The 23,455-nt window shown below is 33.6% G+C and overlaps 2 protein-coding genes across 4 annotated transcripts in view; both read right to left on the bottom strand.

Moving 5' to 3' along the window:
- The window catches only part of LOC106071066 (rho family-interacting cell polarization regulator 1-like), a 73,397-nt gene extending 67,919 nt beyond the window's left edge, over nucleotides 1–5,478 (bottom strand). Inside the window, exons 1-2 of one of the 3 annotated variants that reach the window (XM_056045044.1) lie at nucleotides 5,354–5,478; nucleotides 1,969–2,035 (exon numbers count right to left, since the gene is read on the bottom strand). The gene's annotated coding sequence lies outside the window, so the exon portion shown is untranslated. Of the gene's footprint in view, nucleotides 1–1,968; nucleotides 2,036–3,114; nucleotides 3,134–5,303 lie in introns of those variants that run through there. The other 2 variants (XM_056045043.1, XM_056045045.1) reach the window with 2 other exon arrangements.
- A 4,206-nt stretch (nucleotides 5,479–9,684) lies between these two features.
- LOC106071057 (radial spoke head 14 homolog) lies at nucleotides 9,685–22,149 on the bottom strand. The gene is made up of 10 exons (XM_013231091.2): nucleotides 22,004–22,149; nucleotides 19,962–20,067; nucleotides 18,707–18,793; nucleotides 17,118–17,252; nucleotides 15,869–15,945; nucleotides 15,139–15,287; nucleotides 14,225–14,341; nucleotides 12,181–12,292; nucleotides 11,553–11,615; nucleotides 9,685–10,936 (listed from the first exon to the last, which is right to left on the bottom strand). The coding sequence occupies exons 1-10, from the start codon at nucleotides 22,094–22,096 to the stop codon at nucleotides 10,853–10,855; spliced, it is 1,023 nt and encodes a 340-aa protein (XP_013086545.2). The 5' UTR covers nucleotides 22,097–22,149; the 3' UTR covers nucleotides 9,685–10,852.
- Between the last annotated feature and the right edge of the window lie 1,306 nt (nucleotides 22,150–23,455).

The following is a 23,455-nucleotide window of genomic DNA, read 5'->3' on the forward strand; positions in this document are numbered from 1 at the left end:
ATCAACATGTATGCAGTCATGACATCCATCACATCAACATTTATGCAATAGTGACATCACTTACATCAACATTTAAAGCAGTCATGACATTGAAAAGTTAAGTTCCCCTTTCCGACCTTGTGGTCTGTAGGGCAGATGATGTAAAGGTCATCTGTTTCTGTGGCCAACGGTTAACGTTGGTGTCTTGTAGCCATAACAACGACCAACCACCTTTACTTTTCCCCAACTAATGTCAGTTACCCATTAGAGCTGGGTGGACTCAGAGGCACCCAAAGATACCGAAATTAAAAACCCCAGTCTTCACCAGGATTCAAACCCGGGACACCGGTTCAGAAGCCAAGCACTTTACCATTCAGCCACCGCGCCTCCAGCCATGACATCATGATTACTCACATCTAAATGTATGCAGTCCTGACATCACTCACATCAACATTTAGAAGGAGTCAGCCATTCAAGGATTCAATAATAATAAAAATGATGTTCATCAATAATAATAATAAATAAATAATGGAGTCCCCTTCACATTTTGAACAGGCAAAGCTCAAGACATGAAAACCTCATTGACACTAGTTGAGAATTTCTCAAATTGTTTCCCCTTGTTCACGAGGAGCTGGGGAGAACATGGAGGCGAATGTCAACAACAAAAAAGAGAGACGACTGCGGTGGGCAGTGGACAAACATCTTGTGACAAACTTGGCTGCGAGGGTGTAGTGACATTACTTTACACTTTCCTCTGGACTAATAGCTAATTCACACAATGTTACAGACAGTAGCAAATGTTAGTGACAAGTTATAATACACCTTAGACAATAATGGGTTAACACTTCTCACAAATTCCAAGTCCTTACTGCAGGCCAGTTTGAATAACACCTCGGTCCTGAACTTAATACAAAAATAATAATATCATAGAAGGTAGACTCTTAGAAAGTAGACTGGTAGACTCTTAGAAGGTAGACAGGTAGACTTTTAGAAGGTAGACTGGTAAACTCTTAGAAGGTAGACTGGTAGACTTTTAGAAGGCAGACTGGTAGACTCTTAGAAGGTAGACTGGTAGACTTTTAGAAGGTAGACTGGTAAACTCTTAGAAGGTAGACTGGTCGACTTTTAGAAGGTAGACTGGTAAACTCTTAGAAGGTAGACTGGTAAACTCTTAGAAGGTAGACTGGTAGACTCTTATGTTCAATCTGACTAGAGCTTTAATGTCTTTGAATTTGTAAAATGAATACAGAAATACATTTCAATTGTACAACAAAGCCAGTTAGTTAATTGATAATAAAACAAAACAAAAAAAAACTTTTGATATTTTTTATGAATCAAAAGTTGCCAATGATAAGGGTAAATAAAAAAGATGAATCAAATTTGAAAATGGACACAGAGAAACAAAAGAAATTGAAAATGAAGCCATTGGGGCTAGAAGTACACGTTTATGAAGTATTGCTCCCAAGTTTTGGTATTAAAAAAAAAAGGACATTTCTTCAACCTTTCTTGACTTGAAAGATAATCCAGGCAAATAAAGAAACAATATTTCCACAAACACTTGAGAAGTTAATCACCATACAAAAAAATCATTTCATTAATTCAAATTATTAATAGTTTCACAAATCATGAGTTGTACTATGTTAGCTAAACTTTTATTTTTTTTTTTAAATACAACTTTGAATATAAGAGTCATATTTCAATGTTTATCAAACTTTTACCACGGACACCATCCGTCATCCCCTGGCTAATTTGAGGTCTGGAACAGATGCACGAATCAACGTATTTCAAACCTAATTTTTTTAATATTTTATTTATACAAAGCAGCACAGAAGAGATGGTCCAAATCGATAGACACATTTAGCTAAAGAGGACTTGGAGATAAGTCGAATAAAGCAGGCAAAAAAAAAATGAATAAAAATAAATAAATAATGGGTTTTCAGATTTAAAATCAAAATGTAAAAAAACATTCACATTTTTTTTTCAACTTACCCCATTTTCTTGGCCGGTCAACTTCCCCCCACGGTATGAATTTTAATGTCCACACTCAAGGGGAAAACTGAAGAGGATTTTCAAAAATAAATTATTATTATTGAAAACAACAAAACATTTTGAAAGTGTATGTTTTTAATCAGTTACAATGAGTTCAGTGTTAGCTCAGACCAATAATGTGTCAATTGAACTATAATCTTATCAGAAGTGTGGATTTCAAGTAACACATAAATGTAGGTGTCTGATACCAATTTTATCAGTGTCAACTTCACCTATCTAGGATAGCAACTTAATTTTTTTTAAGAGTCTGTTTTATGGTAAAAAAAAAAATATATATGTTTACTGAATCCTATACAAATGAGAGTCCTGTTTAATAACAAAAAAAAAGTAGGAGCTACACAAACAAATCATTTGAATCAGTTTTACACTCCTTTCCATGAAAGTTCTTATACAAAAAAAAAATAGGAGCTACACAAACAAATCATTTGAATCAGTTGTACAATCCTTTCCATGAAAGTTCTTATACAAAAAAAAGTAGGAGCTACACAAACAAATCATTTGAATCAGTTGTACAATCCTTTCCATGAAAGTTCTTATACAAAAAAAAGTAGGAGCTACACAAACAAATTATTTGAATCAGTTGTACAATCCTTTCCATGAAAGTTCTTATACAAAAAAAAAAGTAGGAGCTACACAAACAAATTATTTGAATCAGTTGTACAATCCTTTCCATGAAAGTTCTTATACAAAAAAAAAAGTAGGAGCTACACAAACAAATCATTTGAATCAGTTGTACAATCCTTTCCATGAAAGTTCTTATACAAAAAAAAAGTAGGAGCTACACAAACAAATCATTTGAATCAGTTTTACAATCCTTTCAATGAAAGCTCTTATACAAAAAAAAAAGTAGGAGCTACACAAACAAATTATTTGAATCAGTTGTACAATCCTTTCCATGAAAGTTCTTATACAAAAAAAAAGTAGGAGCTACACAAACAAATCATTTGAATCAGTTTTACAATCCTTTCCATGAAAGTTCTTATACAAAAAAAAAAGTAGGAGCTACACAAACAAATCATTTGAATCAGTTTTACAATCCTTTCCATGAAAGTTCTTACACACAAAAAAATAAAAATGTGTATTTACATATAAACAATTTTATTTACACAGTAGTATATTATTCACTTTAAAAACATAAGCCTTTATTTCCCTAGTAGCCTATCAAGGAAGTAGTTTAAACACATTACTAATAGAAAATATAGTTTTCAAAGGAATTCAAGAATGCTACTTTAATTCACTTTGACTTTGGTAAAAACACAATCTAATCAAGTTCCTTTTAAAACCTAGAAGTTCATAGGTCAGATTGTGTCAAGTTCACCTGCTTTTTTTTTTTTGTGTCAAACTATTGATTGTGGTTAGATTCTAAGCCCCAAGAAATGTCGGAAACTTTCAAAGTGAAAAGGGAGGGAACAATGTTGAGATGCTTAAAAAAACCTGAATAAACAGTCTCAGGCCTTTAGCTGTCTCAAAAATGAAACTGGCAAAGTTATATGCTGATATATCACATTGTTTATATATCAACTGTTCATTTCTAGTAATTAATAGTATAAAATTAATATTTGTTTTTAAATATGACCTGAACACATGAGGATTAGAGAGCAGACTATATATAAAATGTTTCTACTCTGTATGAGAACTAGAACATGTTTAGGACATCATTACAATTAGCCTAGCCATACATTTCAGTAGATTTATGTTGTTATAATTCTAACTAATTATACTATTTTTTAAAATTATTCAAACAATCTGCAGAAAGATTTGAAAGCTCATTTATTTCACTTTCAGTCATTGTAACTGAAGAAATTTTTGATAAATTTGTTTTGTTTCAGTGAACCTCTAGTTTCTTCTTTCATCTTGACATCCCACTTTAATTAATGCCCAGCGCCCCCATTGTGCCCAATGCCCCTACCACCCCCCATGGGCCCATAGCCCATAGTGCCCAGCGCCAACCTACCACCCCTTTGGCTCCAAGCACCCCCTATTTCTAGAGTATATATATAGACTATATAGATCTTCTATAGTATATATTCTAAGCAGACATAGAGAGTCTAGTCAATTTAGTTTATAAATCTATAGACTCTAGACTAACTAGTCACTAGATCTATCTAATATCGAACTATAGTTTCTAAAGCATTCTAATATCATTCTATATTATATATTATATACAAGATTGTAACAAGATCTAGAAATCTAGTGATACTATGTTTATACTATATTAATAATATTATAGCATATTTAATATTATAATTTATATAGTCTCTATATAAATTATTATAAATATATCATGATTAATTAATATTTTAATAATATGTCATGATCTCTCTATCATCTACCTAGACTACGACTATGGTACTGTCTACAGTCTAGTAGTTCCATATAAATAAAAGTTTAAGTAGTGACAAACACTTTAAAATAGATTGATGAAGCCTATGACTCTCAGTATGAGTGTATTCTAGATCTAGACTAGATAGAGTCTAGAGAGCAGAGTATCACTAGTACTATCAGTGAATGAGTAAGAGTATCATAGAGAGAGGCACTCAGTTCAGTAGAGAGTAGTAGAGACTGACAGTAGACTTGCAGACTTGAGTAGAGTGTAGACAAGTGTAGAGTCAGTAGAGACACACAATAGTTTATTTATAGTTTATTAGTTGAGACATACGACTCATAAATTGACTCGAGTCTTTATTATTGTATCATAGTTTACCATGATTTATCTAGATGAAGTAAATTTCATTAATCATTAATGATTAATCAATTAAGTTTAAGTATTAACTAGATCTACTAAACTAGTACTAGTAGTAGTAGATAGATCTCCATCTTCTTGTCTTCTACTAATTTAAATCATCTACACATGTATTTGTAACATGACACTACTCAGGACTACTGAGTCTACTCTTTGTAAATTGTAATCTACATTAGATAAAGTTGATTAGTGATAATCTAGTAAAAGTAGTTTAGCTAGAATAGTAAGTTATAAGTAAGTAAGTAACTACTAAACTAGTCTACTACATCTACAGTCAGTAACAGTCTCAGAGTCTGCTACACTACTAGCTAGATTCTACTACTGATAGTAAGTCGGTCTAAGTCTAAGACTTAGTATTGTAGTAAAGTACTACAATACTACATCTAGTCAATAATCTACATCTTTTTTTTTTTAAGGAATCCAGTATGCGTATTTTGTAGCCGAATAAAATCTATGATGCAAATTTATATTTCTCTAGACAACTAGAATCTAGATTTAATACAAGGAAATATAATAGAATTAATTGGCTTACTAGACTATTATCATTTTCCAGAATGTTTTTTTTTTTTTTTTTTTGGTTACCTTTTACATGAGATCCGGAAGTTATTACCCCTTGTGTATTATATTTAGAAATCATAAACTAAATTTAGGACACGAAACAAACAGTATTGTTAAAAAAAAAAAACCTAAGCGACCAACATAGTAAGGCCCTTCTGACAATAGGTTTGAAACATTTTTTAAATATGCAGTCAAGGCGAACTTTGGCTTACATTTGGGATTTTGGCCCAGATGTTTTGAAGATACGTGAAAATAATTTACCTAGGGAGATTTCACACTTCACATCAAAAATATATAGAGAAAAAAAACGTTCTCAATAACACAGAAGTTTTGAAATTTTATTTCAAATTCACAATGACCTTGCATCCTAAGCTTTTTTTTTCCAACAGACAAAAATTTAACTAAGTATAACGAGAGTTTCTATTTAGCCACTTTAGTGAGTATTATAGAAGAAGATGTTGAAACCTTAACCCCATCTATATAGAATACAGATCTATAAAATTCTCTTCATGGCTTAACAGTTTGGGCACCAAGAAGTAAAGGAAAGAACAATCTTTTATTTCTGCAAGTCGGACTAGAGTTACCCAACGTAATTTTAACAGCGAAAAAAAAAGAGGGGGGGGGGAATAAGTAATCTACTCTGTATTTACCCGTCACTAAATAGCAGGGCCGGACTTAGCCATTGTGGGGCCCTATGCGAAACGGATTTCGCGGGGCCAAGCTTGGGTAGGGATACGGATAATAGGCTAAGTGAAAATTAAGAGTTTGTATTTAAATAAATTCGTATTTTATTCATTCTTTACTACGTACAGAATTACTTTACGAGCCTTGCGTGTAGCGAAATCATACAGTATATCATAAAAATTCTATTTCCTATATAGATCACGCTCAATAGCAAAAATCACCAAAATGTTTCAATCTATCTACGATAATTGTTGACCTCAAGTAATTCTTCATTAGTTTGAGGCGCGAGAAGATTCTTTCACCAGATTCCACAATTACGGGTATCGCATAACGCCGTAGGATTGACGTTTTCCGTATTGAATGACACCCCAAAATGACAATTTTGTCTATAGGCCTATATTTCATGAGATTCGTACGAGTTTTCAAAAGATTTGAATAATTTCCGTAGTTTTCCAGGACTTTTTTCGTATATTTTGCACAGGAGATTTCCAGGAGCTCCTGGCAAACCAGGAGGCCGAGGGAAATCTGTTATAAGTTATAAAATGGTTTAATTTAGTAATTTACACCTAAAATTAGCGCAGGTCCTATGAAAGTGCGGGGCCCACTGCGGTCGCATAGGTTGCTGTGGCCTAAGGCCGGCCCTGCAAAATAGGGACGTATGCTACGCCGTGGGTCGACTAGTATATTATATTGAGTATCCGTTTTTTTTTTTATTTTTGTTTTGTTTTTATTTATCGTTTCTTATTTCACATTTGCTTCGAACTAATTAAGCTTAGTTCCAGACCAAACACGTACATGTCTCCACAAATACAAAACGAACTTATTGTAATATTGGGTGATAATGAGCCAAATATTTTTCTATTTTTTTTTAAACAGTTCACCGGACATCACAAAACTATATCAATTTATCCAAATGTTGTCATGGATAATGACGGGGTATAAATCTGTAGTCTTTCATTGACATCATTATCTGCTCGAACCATTCTCTGAGTTTGGCTGGAATTCATGCTGAAGTTAAAATCTATTCAGTAACATTTTTCTCAGTACATTAGACCCTTTAAACACCTTTATATCGACTTCAGCACATCACTAGGAAGTCCTCATCACAATAAATGAAACTAGCCCGCTTGGTTAACTCTTTCTCTCCGTAATTATTTTTCCACGTTTTGAAGGAATTCTTCATTTGGCTCATTACTATTTCACTCCCCCAGTTATGATTGGGCTTCAATAGCTTTGTTGTTTGTTATCAGAAAATGTTGTATTTGGTATATAATTGAATGGGAATGCATATTCTTTTTAAATAATTCAAAGTCAAGTTCAAAAAATTAATCATTAATTTAATTTAATGAGATCAAAATCAACGATGGTATCGTCGATTAGGAGAGAAAGAGTTGTAAAATGTTTGTTTTACATGTTTCGGATGTTCCTTCAGAGTTGAAGATAGTTTACTTCCTAGTCCAAACCTCCCGCAGGACGACGGGGGATGGGAGCGGGCAGGGTTTGAACCCTCGACCGTCGATAAATCCAAACGACAGTCCAGCGCGCAAACCGCACGACCAGGCAGCCATCCCGACCAGGCAGTTAAAACGCGCTGGAGCGCCAGAGGAGAAGTCGTTAGATAGTAATGGATTAATTTACAAAAATCATAAAAACTCTTAAGAGACATTGACTAGAAAAGATGAAAACAGATGGAAATTTATTCTCCCTTGGACCGGTTTAGTTCAAGAAATAATAACCTGATAATAATTATCTCGATAGTGCTCATGACGACATTGACAAAAACGAATTTCATCTGGAGCTAAAGAGACTTCAACGGTTTGTCGCAGTTTCTTCAGTAGCATTTGCACTTTGCATTAAGGACAATGTTTGAGATATTGAGTTTTAATTTTAAATTTTTTTGGCTAAATGATTCAGTTGTAAATATTATCTTTTTTCTTTTCATATTTCTGACAATTGTGGTAAGTGAGGTTCTATGCGTTAATGGCAATCAACGCTGAAAAATTTGCGACTCACTAATTTGGCAATGGTCGGGAAAAAATAGATTTCAAATTTGCCACAAGAAAGCAGCTCAGATTTTTGTAGTATCTTGTTAAATTATTTTGTTCCTAATTAGCAGTACTTTAACAATAAATACTCAATAGGTCGAAAAAAAAAAGTAATTTCCCTGTTTTATTTAATTTTTTTTAGAAAAGGGGGGGGGGCATCACGAGGAGCTGCCGCAATGGGCATCATATACCCTAGCTACGCCACTGCATGCGATGATGTGACTGGACATGCAAACTATGTGTCAATTTCGGTAACAGTGGAACTTCGTACGATAAGACACCAGGGCAAAACTTCTTCGCCTCACTAACGTAGCGCTCAGGTGGAAACGGCCGTTAGAGCAGACGATCATGCCAATAGAGAAGGAAAACAGAATCTTTGCCTGAGGACCGAGTCCATTGCAGTGGCGGGGATGGAAGAGGGCCCCAACAACAATGTCCATATCCATATACCGTTCCTCAAAGGGCCGTTTTATGGAGGACCCCACATGGCTTATGTGTTACAGAGTAGGAAAACGGGGGAGATTCCCCGGTGTACTCGGCCTCCGGCATTGCCTCTAGCCCGAGCGTTTTGGGATACGAGTCATCGGTAATAGGGATGTAAACAATTACATCTGCTTGAATCCAAGGGAAAAAAATATATATATAGGCCTATATATATTATCCCCATTACATCCGGAAATGTATAAGGTCAAGGTCTCTCATTCTAGATTCATTGGAGTAGGCCTCTGTTCACACGCGCATGACGAAAAAGGAAGAGAGGCCTTACGTTGTTTGTTAATATTGCTCCAACTCTTTCGTCACGGGCCGCATCGTTCCTAGGTTGACTTAGGACTAGGGACACGCGTTGGACGTAATCATCTTCTTTTTTGAAGTAACGTCTGTATTTCATAAGATAAGATAATTGTTGCAATATGTCGCTCAATATATAAATATAAGCTTTGTTTTTAAAAGTATTTTTTTTTAATGTTTTACTTGCGCCTTTTTTTTCACATCAGCACACGCAATCATCTGTGAATCATACTAATTAAAATTCGCAATCTTCTTTAACGTTTCACTTCGACTTGTAATTAAGAAACAATTAGAATTTTAAAATTGACAGTGAAATTGTTATACATATTTAATTACAAGTGCCTTGCTACGCCACTGGTAAGTAAATGTAGGTTATAGTCCCATTCACAGCTAATGACTCAAAAGTAAAGTCACCAGGATTCGAATCATGACCTATCAGCTTGGAATCCAAGTGCTTTACCACTGAAACACCATGAGCCTGATGCAGTCCCAGCTGCGATGGGCAGGACACGTCTGCAGAATAGAAGACCGACGCATCCCTAAATGACCCTGTATGGGAAGGAAAGCGCTCACAAGGCGGACAAAGAAAAGCAAGGCCAACGACTTTAGATCCAGCTGGAATAACCTGCCTAGTGTGCAGCCGAACTTTCCGGGCTCACCTAGGTCTCACCAGCCACATGAGGAGGCACAAAACCCCAGTGCAAAGCTCTCAGCCCCCTGGATGACAAAAGTGGTCATCATCGAACCACGATGGACGAACTATATATATACCATGAACCATAGAAATAAAAGTAATTGTTCACTTGATGTCACAAGTCTCTAAAAAAAATAAGAATACACTGTGTCATCAGAGTTTTTATTTCAGTCAGGACACAGGATACATTCATAATCTTGTAATCATGTAATCTTGTAATCATGAGCTTGTATTTTTGAGAGACATCAAATAAATAATGATATTTATCCCATTGTGTAGAGATATAGACATAAAAACACATGCTAACAAGCATTTCTATTTGTGCATAGAGACCGCACATTCAAATCACATTCGACAAAGTAGTGGCATAGCTAGGGATTTAGGGGGGGGGCCCTGGGGCTTGACCTCTTTAGGAGCCCCTGCATTTTGACATTCGACATCATGACATGCAATACTGGAAAAAACACATTTCTGACACTCATTTGGGGGGACCCTCTCAAGTGGGGGGCGCAGGGGAGATTTTCAAATTTGGACCTCCCCTCCACCCTAGCTACGCCACTGCAACAAAGTCATTTTCAAGTTAAAATATTTATTTTTATACAGAAAAAAAACAACTGAATACTCTTAGGCCTAGATCTATACAGGCCTATATATTTCTTTCAATACTAGTTTTCAAAAATTATTTTAAAAACTATTGTGTAATAGATGCTACATTTCTGAGACTTGCCTTGGTTGATAACCTAAATGAGCATTATATTCCAACTGTAATTGAAACGGTAATTGTGAAATAGATGCAGCATATACTCAACAAACATTAGTATAAAAAAGTAAAAGAATCTTCTTTTGTTCATAAATAAAGTAAATTTGCATATAATATATTACTTGTAAAAACATTATGTAAATAAGATCAAAATCATATTTGAAGCAATAAATTTATATTTTGCAATTTTTTTTGGCAATCAAATGATATAGATAGAGAGTAGAATCTATGCATATTAATCTATTTTTGACACATCACAGAAAAAGTAAAACAGTTATTATTATTTTGTTTCATAAGATTTTTAGTGTCAATTTCTAAAGTCTTACATTCTTAATACAATTCAGATATAACTTATAACCAACGATTTTGCAGACTATTTTTACCTTCCATATACCTTTCCCACCCCCTAAAAAAACTTGTAATAAATACTTGCTGCTATTATTACTATTTTGTTATCAATAATATTTTGTTATTGCCACATTATGTTTCTTAAGAATGAGAAACTATACACAGAACACTATGATACAATCAGCAGGAGAAAAATTAACACATTAAGGGAGCCATGTTATAACTTTGACAGCAATCCTTGCGGCATGAGCTACAGCCTCTCTGTGATCTTTCGTGTGATTGCGTATCTGTTGGGAATCAAAGCGAAAAGTTGGCAAACAGAGAACAACAAGAGGCTATTTGAAGCAATAAGTTCTTGTCATTAATAAAAATAAACTTTATTGATTGTGTATAACAAATGATTAAAATCTGACTTTTTAAACAAAACAATGTGATCAACGTTTATAATATGCATATATTTTAATGATTATTTTTCTAAGAATTTTAAAACTATTTTCTATTTCTCCTACTAGCCATAAACTATGTAATAAAAAAAAAGTGAACCAAACTGCCTTCGGTATTACATGATATGATATTTGATATTTTGAGTTTTTGGCACATCAGCACAATTTAGGCCATGTCATGCCCATAAACCCTCAAGAGTTACTTCCCCTTTATTTCTCCCACTAGCCCTAACTATGTAATTTAAAAAAATGAACTAAACTGCCTTCAGTATCCCATGACATGAACACCTGGACCTACTAACATAATAACATGTCCTTAGACAAGCTGAAGCATGCTTCCTGAAAATTGTAATAACAAGGAGGCTAAAATGAGAAAAATGGAAATAGGGCCAACCCCCAAATAACTTTTGTGCGCCACATGCTCGGCCCTGGTGTGAATAATGCACACAGAAGACCATACCTGCTCTACATGCTGTAACAATTCTCTCCTCCCTTCTGGAGCTTCTGCCAGACAAGTTAAGGCCTGAAAATGAAAACATAATTTTCAGCAAAAATTAAAAATACTTTAATAACTAAGGTATTTCAGAAAATCATACAGTTGTAACTCTGCCCTTGCTCATGTGTCTATTGTGCACTGTTTAAAACTGGTTTAAGACATCAGTGTTATGGAAGAAAGAGTTTTCTTCTGATTAAGAAGTGAAAGAGAAACACAGTGTCTTTGGCTAGAGCTTGGTTTGCCCCGCCTACTAGGTCAGGAGGTGTTTGAAACATTGGAAAAGATCATTCCTGCGGAGTGTAGGACATTCCTGGTACAACCACAGAGCAACACAGATCTTTGAACATGTGGCAGCAGGGACAAAGGTGGCACCAATGAACAGTGACGAGAGAACTATTTTTATGTTTGTTGTGTCCTATCATTCACAGTCTTCATTATAAATGAGCATACATCATTTAAGTTTGCTCCCTTGTTGAGTTTCCTCTTTATATGTAATCTTCACTGTACACTTCCAGTTTCTTCAAAAATTTCCAGTACCATCATTCTAATGCAAAAATTCTTTGACCAAGTATGAGTACAGAATTCTACTTACTTTGATTGCATTGAGTCTGACTTCACTATTGATGTCATCCACCAGGTTGACCAAGGCTGGAATGGTCATGGCATGTATAGCTGTGTATTTACCTTTGGTGGTGATGGTGATGCTAAGAGAATATAAAAAGACACACACAATTGAAAATTCTTTCCTCTACTTGGATGCTAAATATTTGACAACTAAGTTGAAGGATGACTATAAACACCTGCAAGATTGTTCAGCCATTAAAATATACTTTATTATTCTGTATGCACTGCTTAAGGCCAGTGTTTCCTAAAGTTTTTCTGTAACAGAACACTTTGCTAAATCTGATAATTTAGCAGAATACTTTGCTTATCTTTTAAATGGATTTTTAAAATTAGTTTAAATTTTTAAAAATTAATTATACTCTATGCTTAGCATTATAGTTTTTTTTCTGTGTATAAACTAAACTAAAATACTAAAGTAAAATAAGGATAGCTTGTTTTGAAAGATTGATGTAGGCTAACTCTTCAGACAAATTTGAAATATTAATGTAGGCCTACTCTTCAGGCAGATTAAAATATTGATGTAGGCGTACTCTTCAGACAAATTTGAAATATTGATGTAGGCCAACTCTTCAAAAAAATTTGAAATATTGATGTAGGCCAACTCTTCAGACAAATTTGAAATATTATAGGCTTACTCTTCAGACAAATTTGAAATATTGATGTAGGCTTACTCTTCAGACAAATTTGAAATATTATAGGGCTACTCTTTTAGACAAATTTGAAATATTGATGTAGGCTTCTTCTTCTAGCCAGCTTTAATGCTGCTGAGCTGTATGTAGGCTTACTCTTCAGGCAAATTTGAAATATTGATGTAGGCCAAATCTTCAGACAAATTTGAAATATTGATGTTGGCCAACTCTTCAGACAAATTTGAAATATTATAGGCTTACTCTTTAGACAAATTTGAAATATTGATATAGGCCAACTCTTCAGACAAATTTGAAATATTGATGTAGGCCTACTCTTCAGACAAATTTGAAATATTGATGTAGGCCAACTCTTCAGACAAATTTGAAATATTGATGTTGGCCAACTCTTCAGACAAATTTGAAAAATTATAGGCTTACTCTTTAGACAAATTTGAAATATTGATATAGGCTTACTCTTCAGACAAATTTGAAATATTGATGTAGGCCAACTCTTCAGACAAATTTGAAATATTGATGTAGGCCAACTCTTCTGACAAATTTGAAATTTTATAGGCCTACTCTTTAGACAAATTTGAAATATTGATATAGGCTTACTCTTCAGACAAATTTGAACTATTGATGTTGGCCAACTCTTCAGACAAATTTGAAATATTGATGTTGGCCAACTCTTCAGACTAATTTTAAATATTGATGTAGGCCAAATCTTCAGACAAATTTGAAATATTATAGGCCTACTCTTTAGACAAATTTGAAATATTGATATAGGCTTACTCTTCAGACAAATTTGAACTATTGATGTTGGCCAACTCTTCAGACAAATTTGAAATATTGATGTTGGCCAACTCTTCAGACTAATTTTAAATATTGATGTAGGCCAACTCTTCAGACAAATTTGAAATATTGATGTTGGCTAACTCTTCAGACAAATTTACCAGAAATAACTAATCTTTGTATCTTTTTTTATATTACAGTTGAAATCTAGATCAGTTCAAACTTCACAGTGATGTGGTTCTAGATTTTTTCTCCGTTATCTAGAACAGCTAATAAAATCATTGAAAAAAAATTTCATTTCTGCATTTACTTAGGAATTAATTCACGAGTAGGTCTACTAGTTAATTGTTTAGCGGATCAGTTTGGGAAACACTGCAATAAGCTATACTATATATTAAAAGACGGGTGTTGAGCATTACTTACTTTTATAGAAAAATCTTTCTAAAATTTATTATTTTATAAAGTTACACTAGTGTATATGTGACAAAGACTAAGCTCACAATATTTTTTCACAATAATTTTCATAGCAAATGAACTAATGTCGTCATCATTTCACAAAGAAGTTTTTTGAATTACAGTAACTAAACTCACGTCATGATAGCTCCTGCTGCATTAGCTCTAACTTCAGTCGTTAGATCACTCAACATGTCTTTTAATAACTGAAGAGCTCCACAAGCAACTGCCCTATCTTTGCCAGCCAGAGGTACACTTAAGAGAGAGAGAAAAAAAAAAGATTAAAATTAAAATGAATTCAAATTTATAAGTGTTCTAGACAGAGAGAAAATAAATAATTGGATGAGACTATAAATGAATGCAAAACAAAAAAAAACAGTGATGCTTTTATTTATTTATACTAAACACATTTTTTTTACTGGACTCAGATTTATCTCTTAAGTTCCCCTTTCAGACCTTGAACTCTATAGGGCAGATGATGTTAAGGTCATCTGTTTCTTAGGCCTATGGTTAAATAGCAGGGTGTCATGTGGCCAGCACAATGACCAACCGCCTTTACTTTTCCCAACTAAAGTCAGTTACCCATTAAAGTTGGGTGGACTCAAGGGCGTCCTAAAAATCCCGAAATTCAAAATCTCAATCTTCACCACCAAGATTCAAGCTCAGGACCCCCACTCAGACAACATCTTAATACTACCTATATCAAAATAATTGTTAAAAATTCTGAATCTTATATTAATTGCAAGTTTTAATAAAAATATTTGCCCAATGCTAAGAATTCAGACATCAAAATTATTACTACCACTAAAAAGCTTATCTAAAGGGGAAGAACACTGCCCTTAAAACTAAATCTATCAATAATGTAAATGTTATTTCCCTTATTCAATATCAAAGAAAATAATTAATTACCAATAACTATCTAATTCTCTGATTCAACAACTCTGCCTAGATGACCTGCCACCACTTTGCAACACCTATGCTTACACTGTATCTCCATTATTCAAAAAATGTTTCCATGGCATTCTTTAATATTCATCCTTTTGTTTACAAACCTCAGATCCATAATATCTCTAGCAGCTTTGAATCTGATGGTGGGTAACTCGTGTTTGAGCAAGACTGTGAATGCTTCCATTGCATTGGCTTCCAGAGCACTATTAGTGTCAACTCTCATGCAGAAGTGAAGTGTGTCCAAAATAATCTCCTGAAAACAAACACGCCAACATTAATTTTTTTTTTAAGTGGCTTTATTTTGTTTTTGTTATTTTATTACACTGTTTCTCAGTTTTTGTCCAACTATGCAGTTTTATCTAGTTTGTGTTTATTACAATAATTCTCAGTTTTTATTCAAATATATAAGTTTTCTTTAGTTTGTGTTCATCATAAAGTTCCTCATGTTTTGTCTAACTAAGTAGTTTTCTCTAGTTTTAAAGGCTTTTGAAATTTAAGTGGTAAGAGAAAATTGCATTTCAGTGTTATGTTGAAAAGATGGGTAACTCTTCTCAAGGTACTTAACTCTTCAATGACACCTAAACAAAGCCAAACAGTTCACAAAGCAAATAATCACATTTCATGAGCTAGACCGATTCATTTTTTTTTCTAAATTTTCCCAGCCCTTTTTGCCTTTTGATGACTCTATTTTATTTGGTTCAATTTATATGATGATAATATATTTTAATAAATTTATAACTGAAAAAAAGTTGTAAAAACAAATATAAAGTGCACACAAAAAAATCCCATAAAAACAACAACATTTATCTTAAAATGACAAAATCCAATACAAACCTTTATGTTATCCAGCTCCACTTGCAGTTTCTTCACCAACAAGTCAACAAACTGTGCTTGAACTATGCCCTCAGCACCTAAAAGGGAAGTTTAAATTTTTAAAACATTTTAATTTAGATTATGATTTTAGACATAGGCTTCAGAACAATATTATTTGTATTACTTAATTAAGGTGTTTAAGGTGTTTCTATAATATATACACTTTGTCACAAGTCATTTCTTCTCTTTTGTCCCGCAGTCTGTTGGATCGTTAGGGCACTACACATGATCTGTCCATCTTCTCTGTCTTTTGCCAGAATTGGAGTCTCTCTCACTGAGGTCCCATCCATTCCTTGATGTTGTCTTCCCATTGCTTCTATTACCTTCCTCCATTTTTTTCCCCTGGTATTGTTCCCTGCAGGAATGTCTTTCTGAACCCTAACTATTTTGTGAAATCGTTGTACAGTTTCAACTTAAATTTTTTCATAATGGTCAGAATTTATAAATTACTCTAGATCAGGGGTTCTCAACCTGTGGGTCGCAACCCCCTTGGGGGTCGATTGACAATTTGCCAGGGGTCGCCTAAGACCATCGAAAATATGGATTGGTATTGTGTATTCTTCCATTGCTGTATGTGTGTGTGTGTGTGTGTGGGGGGGTTACGGCAGAGTGGGGGATTGTAAAAAGGGGTCACCGAGTATAAAAGGTTGAGAACCACTGCTCTAGATAAAACAAAAGTTACAAACCAATATGGGGGGGGGGGGTGGGTGGGTGCGGGGGGGTCTTAATTCATCTCCATGTGCAACTTAATTAATGTTTCATACTAACAACATTGAGGCAGGGCATATTTTCTGACCCCTGGTTGTTATTACTGTGAATGATGCATACATAAAGGCAGTTCTAGGGACCAGATTTTTAATGCGAGAAAATAGTGAATGGTAAATATAGCCAAATAAGGGACAGCACTGACCAGGACATGGACCCTCCAATTTAACATCTCTGCCTAGCTGCAATGCAATCCCACGCTAACTAACCACTAGACCATCCAGATATCTAAAAAGAAGATCTTTTAGATCAGTAATATTCCTAAGCATGCAATTGCCACCCAGAGCTCAACAGTCACATGCTGTCCCAACCTCCCATTGACGAAAAATAAAAAATATTAGCTATGAATGACCAAATACTGCAACATTTTAGCTTGACAAATAAAAAAACTGATAGCGATGAGTCTATGAACTTATAGTAAGGGACATACAGAAACATTAACTACCAGGTGGTGTCTCTGAGATCATCATGACACACATATGTGCATTTTTTCTGGCAATAGGTTCAGGGTCATCAAAGAGTAGAGCCACTGGATAGATGGTCTCATTTTCCAAGAAAGAATCTCTTCCTAGGGCATGACCTAAATTCATAAGAAATGAAAATGAAATGAGCTTCTTAAAGTCTAGTGTTAAGACATACAACACCATTTGATATTATACATTGTTCTTTTAGGTTTCTGGACAACTTTGCAATATGACAAAGAATATGAATTTCCTTTGGTAATAAGAGTTTAAATATCATATAATAGTAAATAAAATGAGGAATCTCATGTGAACTTTGACTTTATCGGATATTTCAAATCCAATTTTTATTTTCTTATCACAATATACTAATATACTAAAGAAAGTGATTTTAAAATGTACTCTGTTGAAAGTGTATCAAATAAAAAGTGCTTTATACAAATAACGAAACAAATTTGCCAGAATTTGACCACACTTGATGTCACTAGACACAAGAGATGCAATTTTCAGAGCTAATTTATCTGGATGAGTTGAGATTTTTTAAATGTATGCTTGTGGTAACAAACTCATTAACTTTTGCTAAGATAAAGAAACAAAAACAAATTCAGGATAAATTTCGACCAAAATAATCAATCTTCTTCTTTTTTGAAGTAACATCTGTATTTGATTAGATAAGAAGATAAGATAGTTGTAAATGAAAATAAATACTACAGCCGTGAGATATTGGCATGTGATTAAGACTTGTTCAACGGGTGAAAACAAAATGTGTGATCTTTAAACATTCTGCTTTGTAACTTACTAATCCTAGGTAGAAGCTGAAAACAAGGTTGTACTTATTTAATCAACAGAAATAAAACAATATAGTATGTTTAGTGGTTACATATTAACAATTGTTTACATGTTATAATCTAAAATAAAAATGATCTATTCAACTAGATCTATGTTTGATACCCAAGATATGCTGGTCTTGCTCAACAGTAAAGGGTGAGGTGAACAGCGTAATGATCCTACAGTTGGACGCATAGGGGTTGGGACTAATCAGGGATTTCCTTAGTAACTTGATGGTTAATTTAAAAAACTTAGAGCGGAAATAGCCTAGAGGCAGAATAACAGTTGAGACTCACTTAAGCATTGCTTAGGACAAGATGTATTTTTACGTCTACCAACAATGGACTGTGCCCTTTTTTTTTTTTGAATAAATAGTTAGTTTTTAAATAGGCCATTTTATCTTAATCTATTTGTTCTGGTTTGTTACATTGTCATCTAGTTGTCATATAATATACCAAGTACTTGATTTGACGTAATCAACATAAAACCAGCATTAACAACAGGTCCTATCCTCTTAAAGAAAAATTCACTGAAAGGCCCTAGTTGGTATCGAAACCCAAAAGCAGGAAACAGGAGCCAGGTGTCACACATGATCATGTGGAGGAAAACACATTATGAAAGATTTGCTAACAATTGGCCTTGACAGGTAGGATAATGAACAGACCCCTGAGAATGAATTATGGAGAATGGTAACTGCCAACAGATTAACTATCAACAAATACAATAAATAAACATTTTTATTTACCTGCCATCACACAGAGACATTCTGTTGCTTTCTGACGAACAGTTATATCTGGATCCTTTAAAAGTCCTTTCAAACTTTTATCAATACCTGAAATATTGTTCAATGGGATAATTATTATTATAACACTATTGAATCTGCTTTATTCAAAGTTAAAGGGGGCTTTGTGGTTTAGTGGTAAAGCGCAGGCTTCCAAATTAAAGGGTCTCTAATGGGTACCTGACATTAGTTTGGGAAAGTAAAGGCAGTTGGTTGTACTGTTCACAAGACACCCTCATTAAATGTCAATCATAAAACACAGATGACCTTAACACCATATGCCATATACCTTTCAAGGTCTAAGATGGGTACTTTACATTTATTTAAAATTCAAAAGGCCAGGGAAGACTGAGTTACTTAGAACAAGTTTCAATTACACATGACAAGGGAAATAAATGAATAATGAGGGATATCCTACAAAGTTAGTTCCCTTGTTAATGAAGTGCTCAAATGTTTACAGCTCTTCTCTATTGTTCATCAAGTGTTCACCAGAATGCAAAAGTCCTAGGAAATGCCATTTTGAATTCAATTGTGAAGCATATGTATTTCCTCTGGAAACAACAGGAGTAGCACCACTAAAAGGAGAAGGTAACTTAATGATGATGAAACTAAAGCTAACATTCTTAATATTATGTCAGTTGGACAGTCTTTAATCCTTAATAGACAAAACTATACAGACTACGCCAGTTGACTAGACTACATATTTTAAATACTATATGCCACACACACACACCAAATAGTATGCTAGAAATCGGTTGATGGCAGCGTATTGCAGGATTGACATTTGGCTTGTTATGGGTGGGTGATAACATTCAACAGCACAAGAAAAATTGTTAATATTTTATACATTTATCAGGAACCAGGCATAAATGACTTTGACAGTAATGTTGTTTTTTTTAAAAAAGGGTAAAGAAAAAAAAAACACAAGGGGAATTAAAAGTTAAGCTTAACTCCAGCCTTTAATTATCTAGATTCCACTGTATACATATCTCTCTGTATATATCAATATCCAATATTGTTAAATAATTAATGCTAAAAATTTGTTAATATGATATTGATAATAATAATTACATATTTAAAATGTCTACAAATGTTTAATCAATATAGTAAAAGAAAAAATAGGAATTCAAGAAATCATTATATCATTATAAATCACACAAAAATTATTATAAATTATATGTGAAGAGCTTTTGTCCACTTTGACTAATACAGTTCATACCAGTTCTGATTGATTCTGCTATGTGCTCCGGATCATGAAGATGGTCACAAAGGGACATAACTGCCCTCTGGCGTACCAACAAATTAGCATCATTAAGTTCCCTGTTCTGAAAATAAGCAAAAGAAAAACAGAAAAATTAAAACTAGACGGGTTTTTTTTTTTTTGTGGATTTCAATAAAAATGGCATGATTTAACTCATTTCATCCAAGCAGATCAGTTTTTTTCTAACTTTTTCTTGAATGGAACACTACACATTCAGTAAAATAACGAGCAGCTTGTTTTGAAATGCTGTGTTACCCTTCAGACAAACTCGACCAGAAATTATTTAATGGTTGATCTTTGTGTATCTGCTTCAAATTAGGAGTCACTGATAACATCAATCAGCAGGGCCGGCCTTAGATAGTTGAATGTTTTAGGCAAAATGAATGAGGTGTCCCCAAATGAAATAGACAAATAAATAAACAGTGAAAGAATAAAATGACATGATTTATTTCAAATCTAAGAGTACTCCAACAATAACTTCAGTTCAGTTGAAAATTGTATTCAGCTATCTCTTATGGTTCAAAAGTTACAGTCATTTAAAGGTGAAAAAGTACTACTTTGTTAATCATTTCTTTTTGACATATAAATTAGAAATTAGGATAAATATCAATACATAATCATGTATTTCTAATGAAAATGTCATGCAATAACCTTGAATAGTTAAAAAATTATAACATTTTCAATGCAAAGTTTTCTTTTTTTTTTCTGTCACAAAATGTTTTTTTAAATATTGGTTATCCCTTTTCATACTAAAATTGCCATAAAAACATAAATGAGGTATCAATAAACTTGGCTTTATAAGCTCTAACCACAGTAAATTCATAATAATACATTTCATTGAGTCTGAACATTTTATCAAAGTATTAACCATACAATATATAGTAATAGTAGAGTAACTTACTAACTAGATTTAGATCTAAATCTACTCAAGATCTTCTTATTTATCTTATGTATTACAGATGGTACTTTAAAAAAGAAGATAATTATGTCCTTCACGTGTTCCTAGGTCAATCTAGTCATGCATATTAACTGCTAAGTCATTGGTTTTCTTGGCTGATTCAGGCAACCTATTCCATTCTCTAATGGCACTATGGAAGAAGGAGCACTTGTATGAATTTGTTCTAGTAGATGGAATAAGAAATGTGCCACTATCTTTGTGTCTCTCTGAGTATTTCATTAGGTTTTGTTTTTTTCTTTTTGTATTTCATTACTATATTACTACTCCAATCAAGAGGCTAAGTACATTAATGTACTTAGCTCGGCTAACTATGATGGATCGACAAATGACTCAAGCAGAGTTGTGTTTACTGAGCGCCTAAAAAACCTTCTCCCAGATATATATACTCCCTCCACCCTCTGGTCCACAAATGAGATTGGACCATAGCATGCTGTAAGAATGAAAGTAGCGCTATATAAAAGCCATAATTTAAGCTGAGTTGGTTTTCTCATAGTCATAGTGACAGTGAAGTGTAAGACATGACTCACTAGCTCAAATAATATATATCAAATAAAGTATTCTTCAACTTCAAGGTACTAAGGCAAATGAAGGATCGCACACAGCATCAAAGAAAGGTCATCCATAGAAAGGCTGGCTGGATAACATAAAAGAATGGACTGGCCTCTCTATTCTATTGATATTCTGCTTAGAAATGCTGCTGATCAGAAAAAGTGGAGGGATTTCGATAAGTGAACTGCCACTCTCTTCACTCACAGTAGACTAGCGTCACATCACTCCAAACTCCAACTCAGCAACTCGGCCCAACTATACAAGACTAGTAATACTAACATATAGACTATTAGAATCTACTAATGACTAAAAACGAATTAGATCTAGATCTATACGAAATTCAAGGGATAGAAATATTTTTAATTTATTTAATATCATAATCATATTTAAGAATAAACTTAAATTAAAATAAGATCTTATCTAAATCATAAATGGTAGCCAACATTTTCGAGATTTAAATCAATAAAATAAGAGAAATTATTTTTCAACTCACTAATCTTGGAATAGCACGATTTCCATAAGCCAAAGGGGTCTTAGTGGCATCTATATTAGTTGGATACTTGGCCGAAATCAATGTGCTCGCCATTTTGATGTGTCCGTGACAACGAGTCAACGACACATGCGCTGTTGTTTTCTGTTTTTCTTTAGTTTCGAATAAATGTGTTTCTAAAAAAAAATAATTAATTAATTAATAATATATAATACTTATAGATAATACGATTACGAATAATGATCCATTTTGTATTGTTTAAGGCAAGGATTGTTTTTTTTTTAAAGTATGATCTATTGATCATATATCTTTCGATATATATATATATATATATTTTAGCCGCGGCGTATTACTGTCGATATAGTCACTGAGTGTTTTGTAAACAATTAAACGAAATAATAATGTAATAAGTAAAGCGAATGTGTAAATGTAAAAATAGTATGAATGAAGCTATCAAATCAAAATTTCAAATTAAAAGATTTGCTTGTAGTTGTAGGCCTACATATATTTGATTAAAATTTGAAATGAATAGACTTAATTTATATTATCTTATATAATACAGACGTTACTTCAAAAAAGAAGATGATTACGTCATACGCGTCATGCACTCAGTCATGCATATTAAGCAATGACCTAAATTCTGCCAAGTCACTGGTTTTTCTGGCTAGCTCAGGCAACCCATTCCATGCTCTAATAATATAGCACTAGGGAAGAAGGAGTATTTGTACAAATTTGTCCTAGCATATTGGATGAGGAATGTGCTTTTATCTTTGTGTCTTTCTGAGTATTTTATTAAATTTTGTTTTTGTATTTGAAGATTATGGTTCGTGACCTTTTTCATGAATGAATATAGGCCTATCTCAACACAGATACGCAGCTTTAGCGAACAGCGAACAAATGTATTAAAATGCTTTAGAAAAACAAATTTGAATGTTAATTTGATTAAAATATGAAATGAACGGACTATAATTAGTATGTTCGTGTGTTAAAGCATAAAACTCAAAACCCCCAGGTAGTGGTTTTAAACTCAAAACCCCCTGATAGGGGTTTCAAACTCAAAACCCCCAGGTAGGGGTTTTAAACTCAAAACCCCCTGATAGGGGTTTTAAACTCAAAGCCCCTTGGCTGCGCTGGGGCAAGTGATGGTATAGTATTAAAATTTCACCCAAAATAAACAAAAAATCAATTACTGAATTTCGGGGGGGGGATGTTTGAACCCCAACCCCCCCCCCCTGGCTTCGCCCATGATATATATATATTTTATTTCGAAAACGGCTCTTACGATTTTCTTTAAAATTGCAAGGTACGTGCATATAAATTAGAGAGAAAAAAATTCTAAACTCAATGGCCACATCGGGAAAAACTCGAGGTCGGCCGTTATATCGATTTGAAAATGTCTCATTATCGAAAAATTAATTTTGGTTAGAATGTTTTATGAATGAAATTTTCCTATGT

Source organism: Biomphalaria glabrata, chromosome 10, assembly GCF_947242115.1.
Source record: "Biomphalaria glabrata chromosome 10, xgBioGlab47.1, whole genome shotgun sequence".
Classification (NCBI taxonomy): Eukaryota; Metazoa; Mollusca; class Gastropoda; family Planorbidae; genus Biomphalaria; species Biomphalaria glabrata.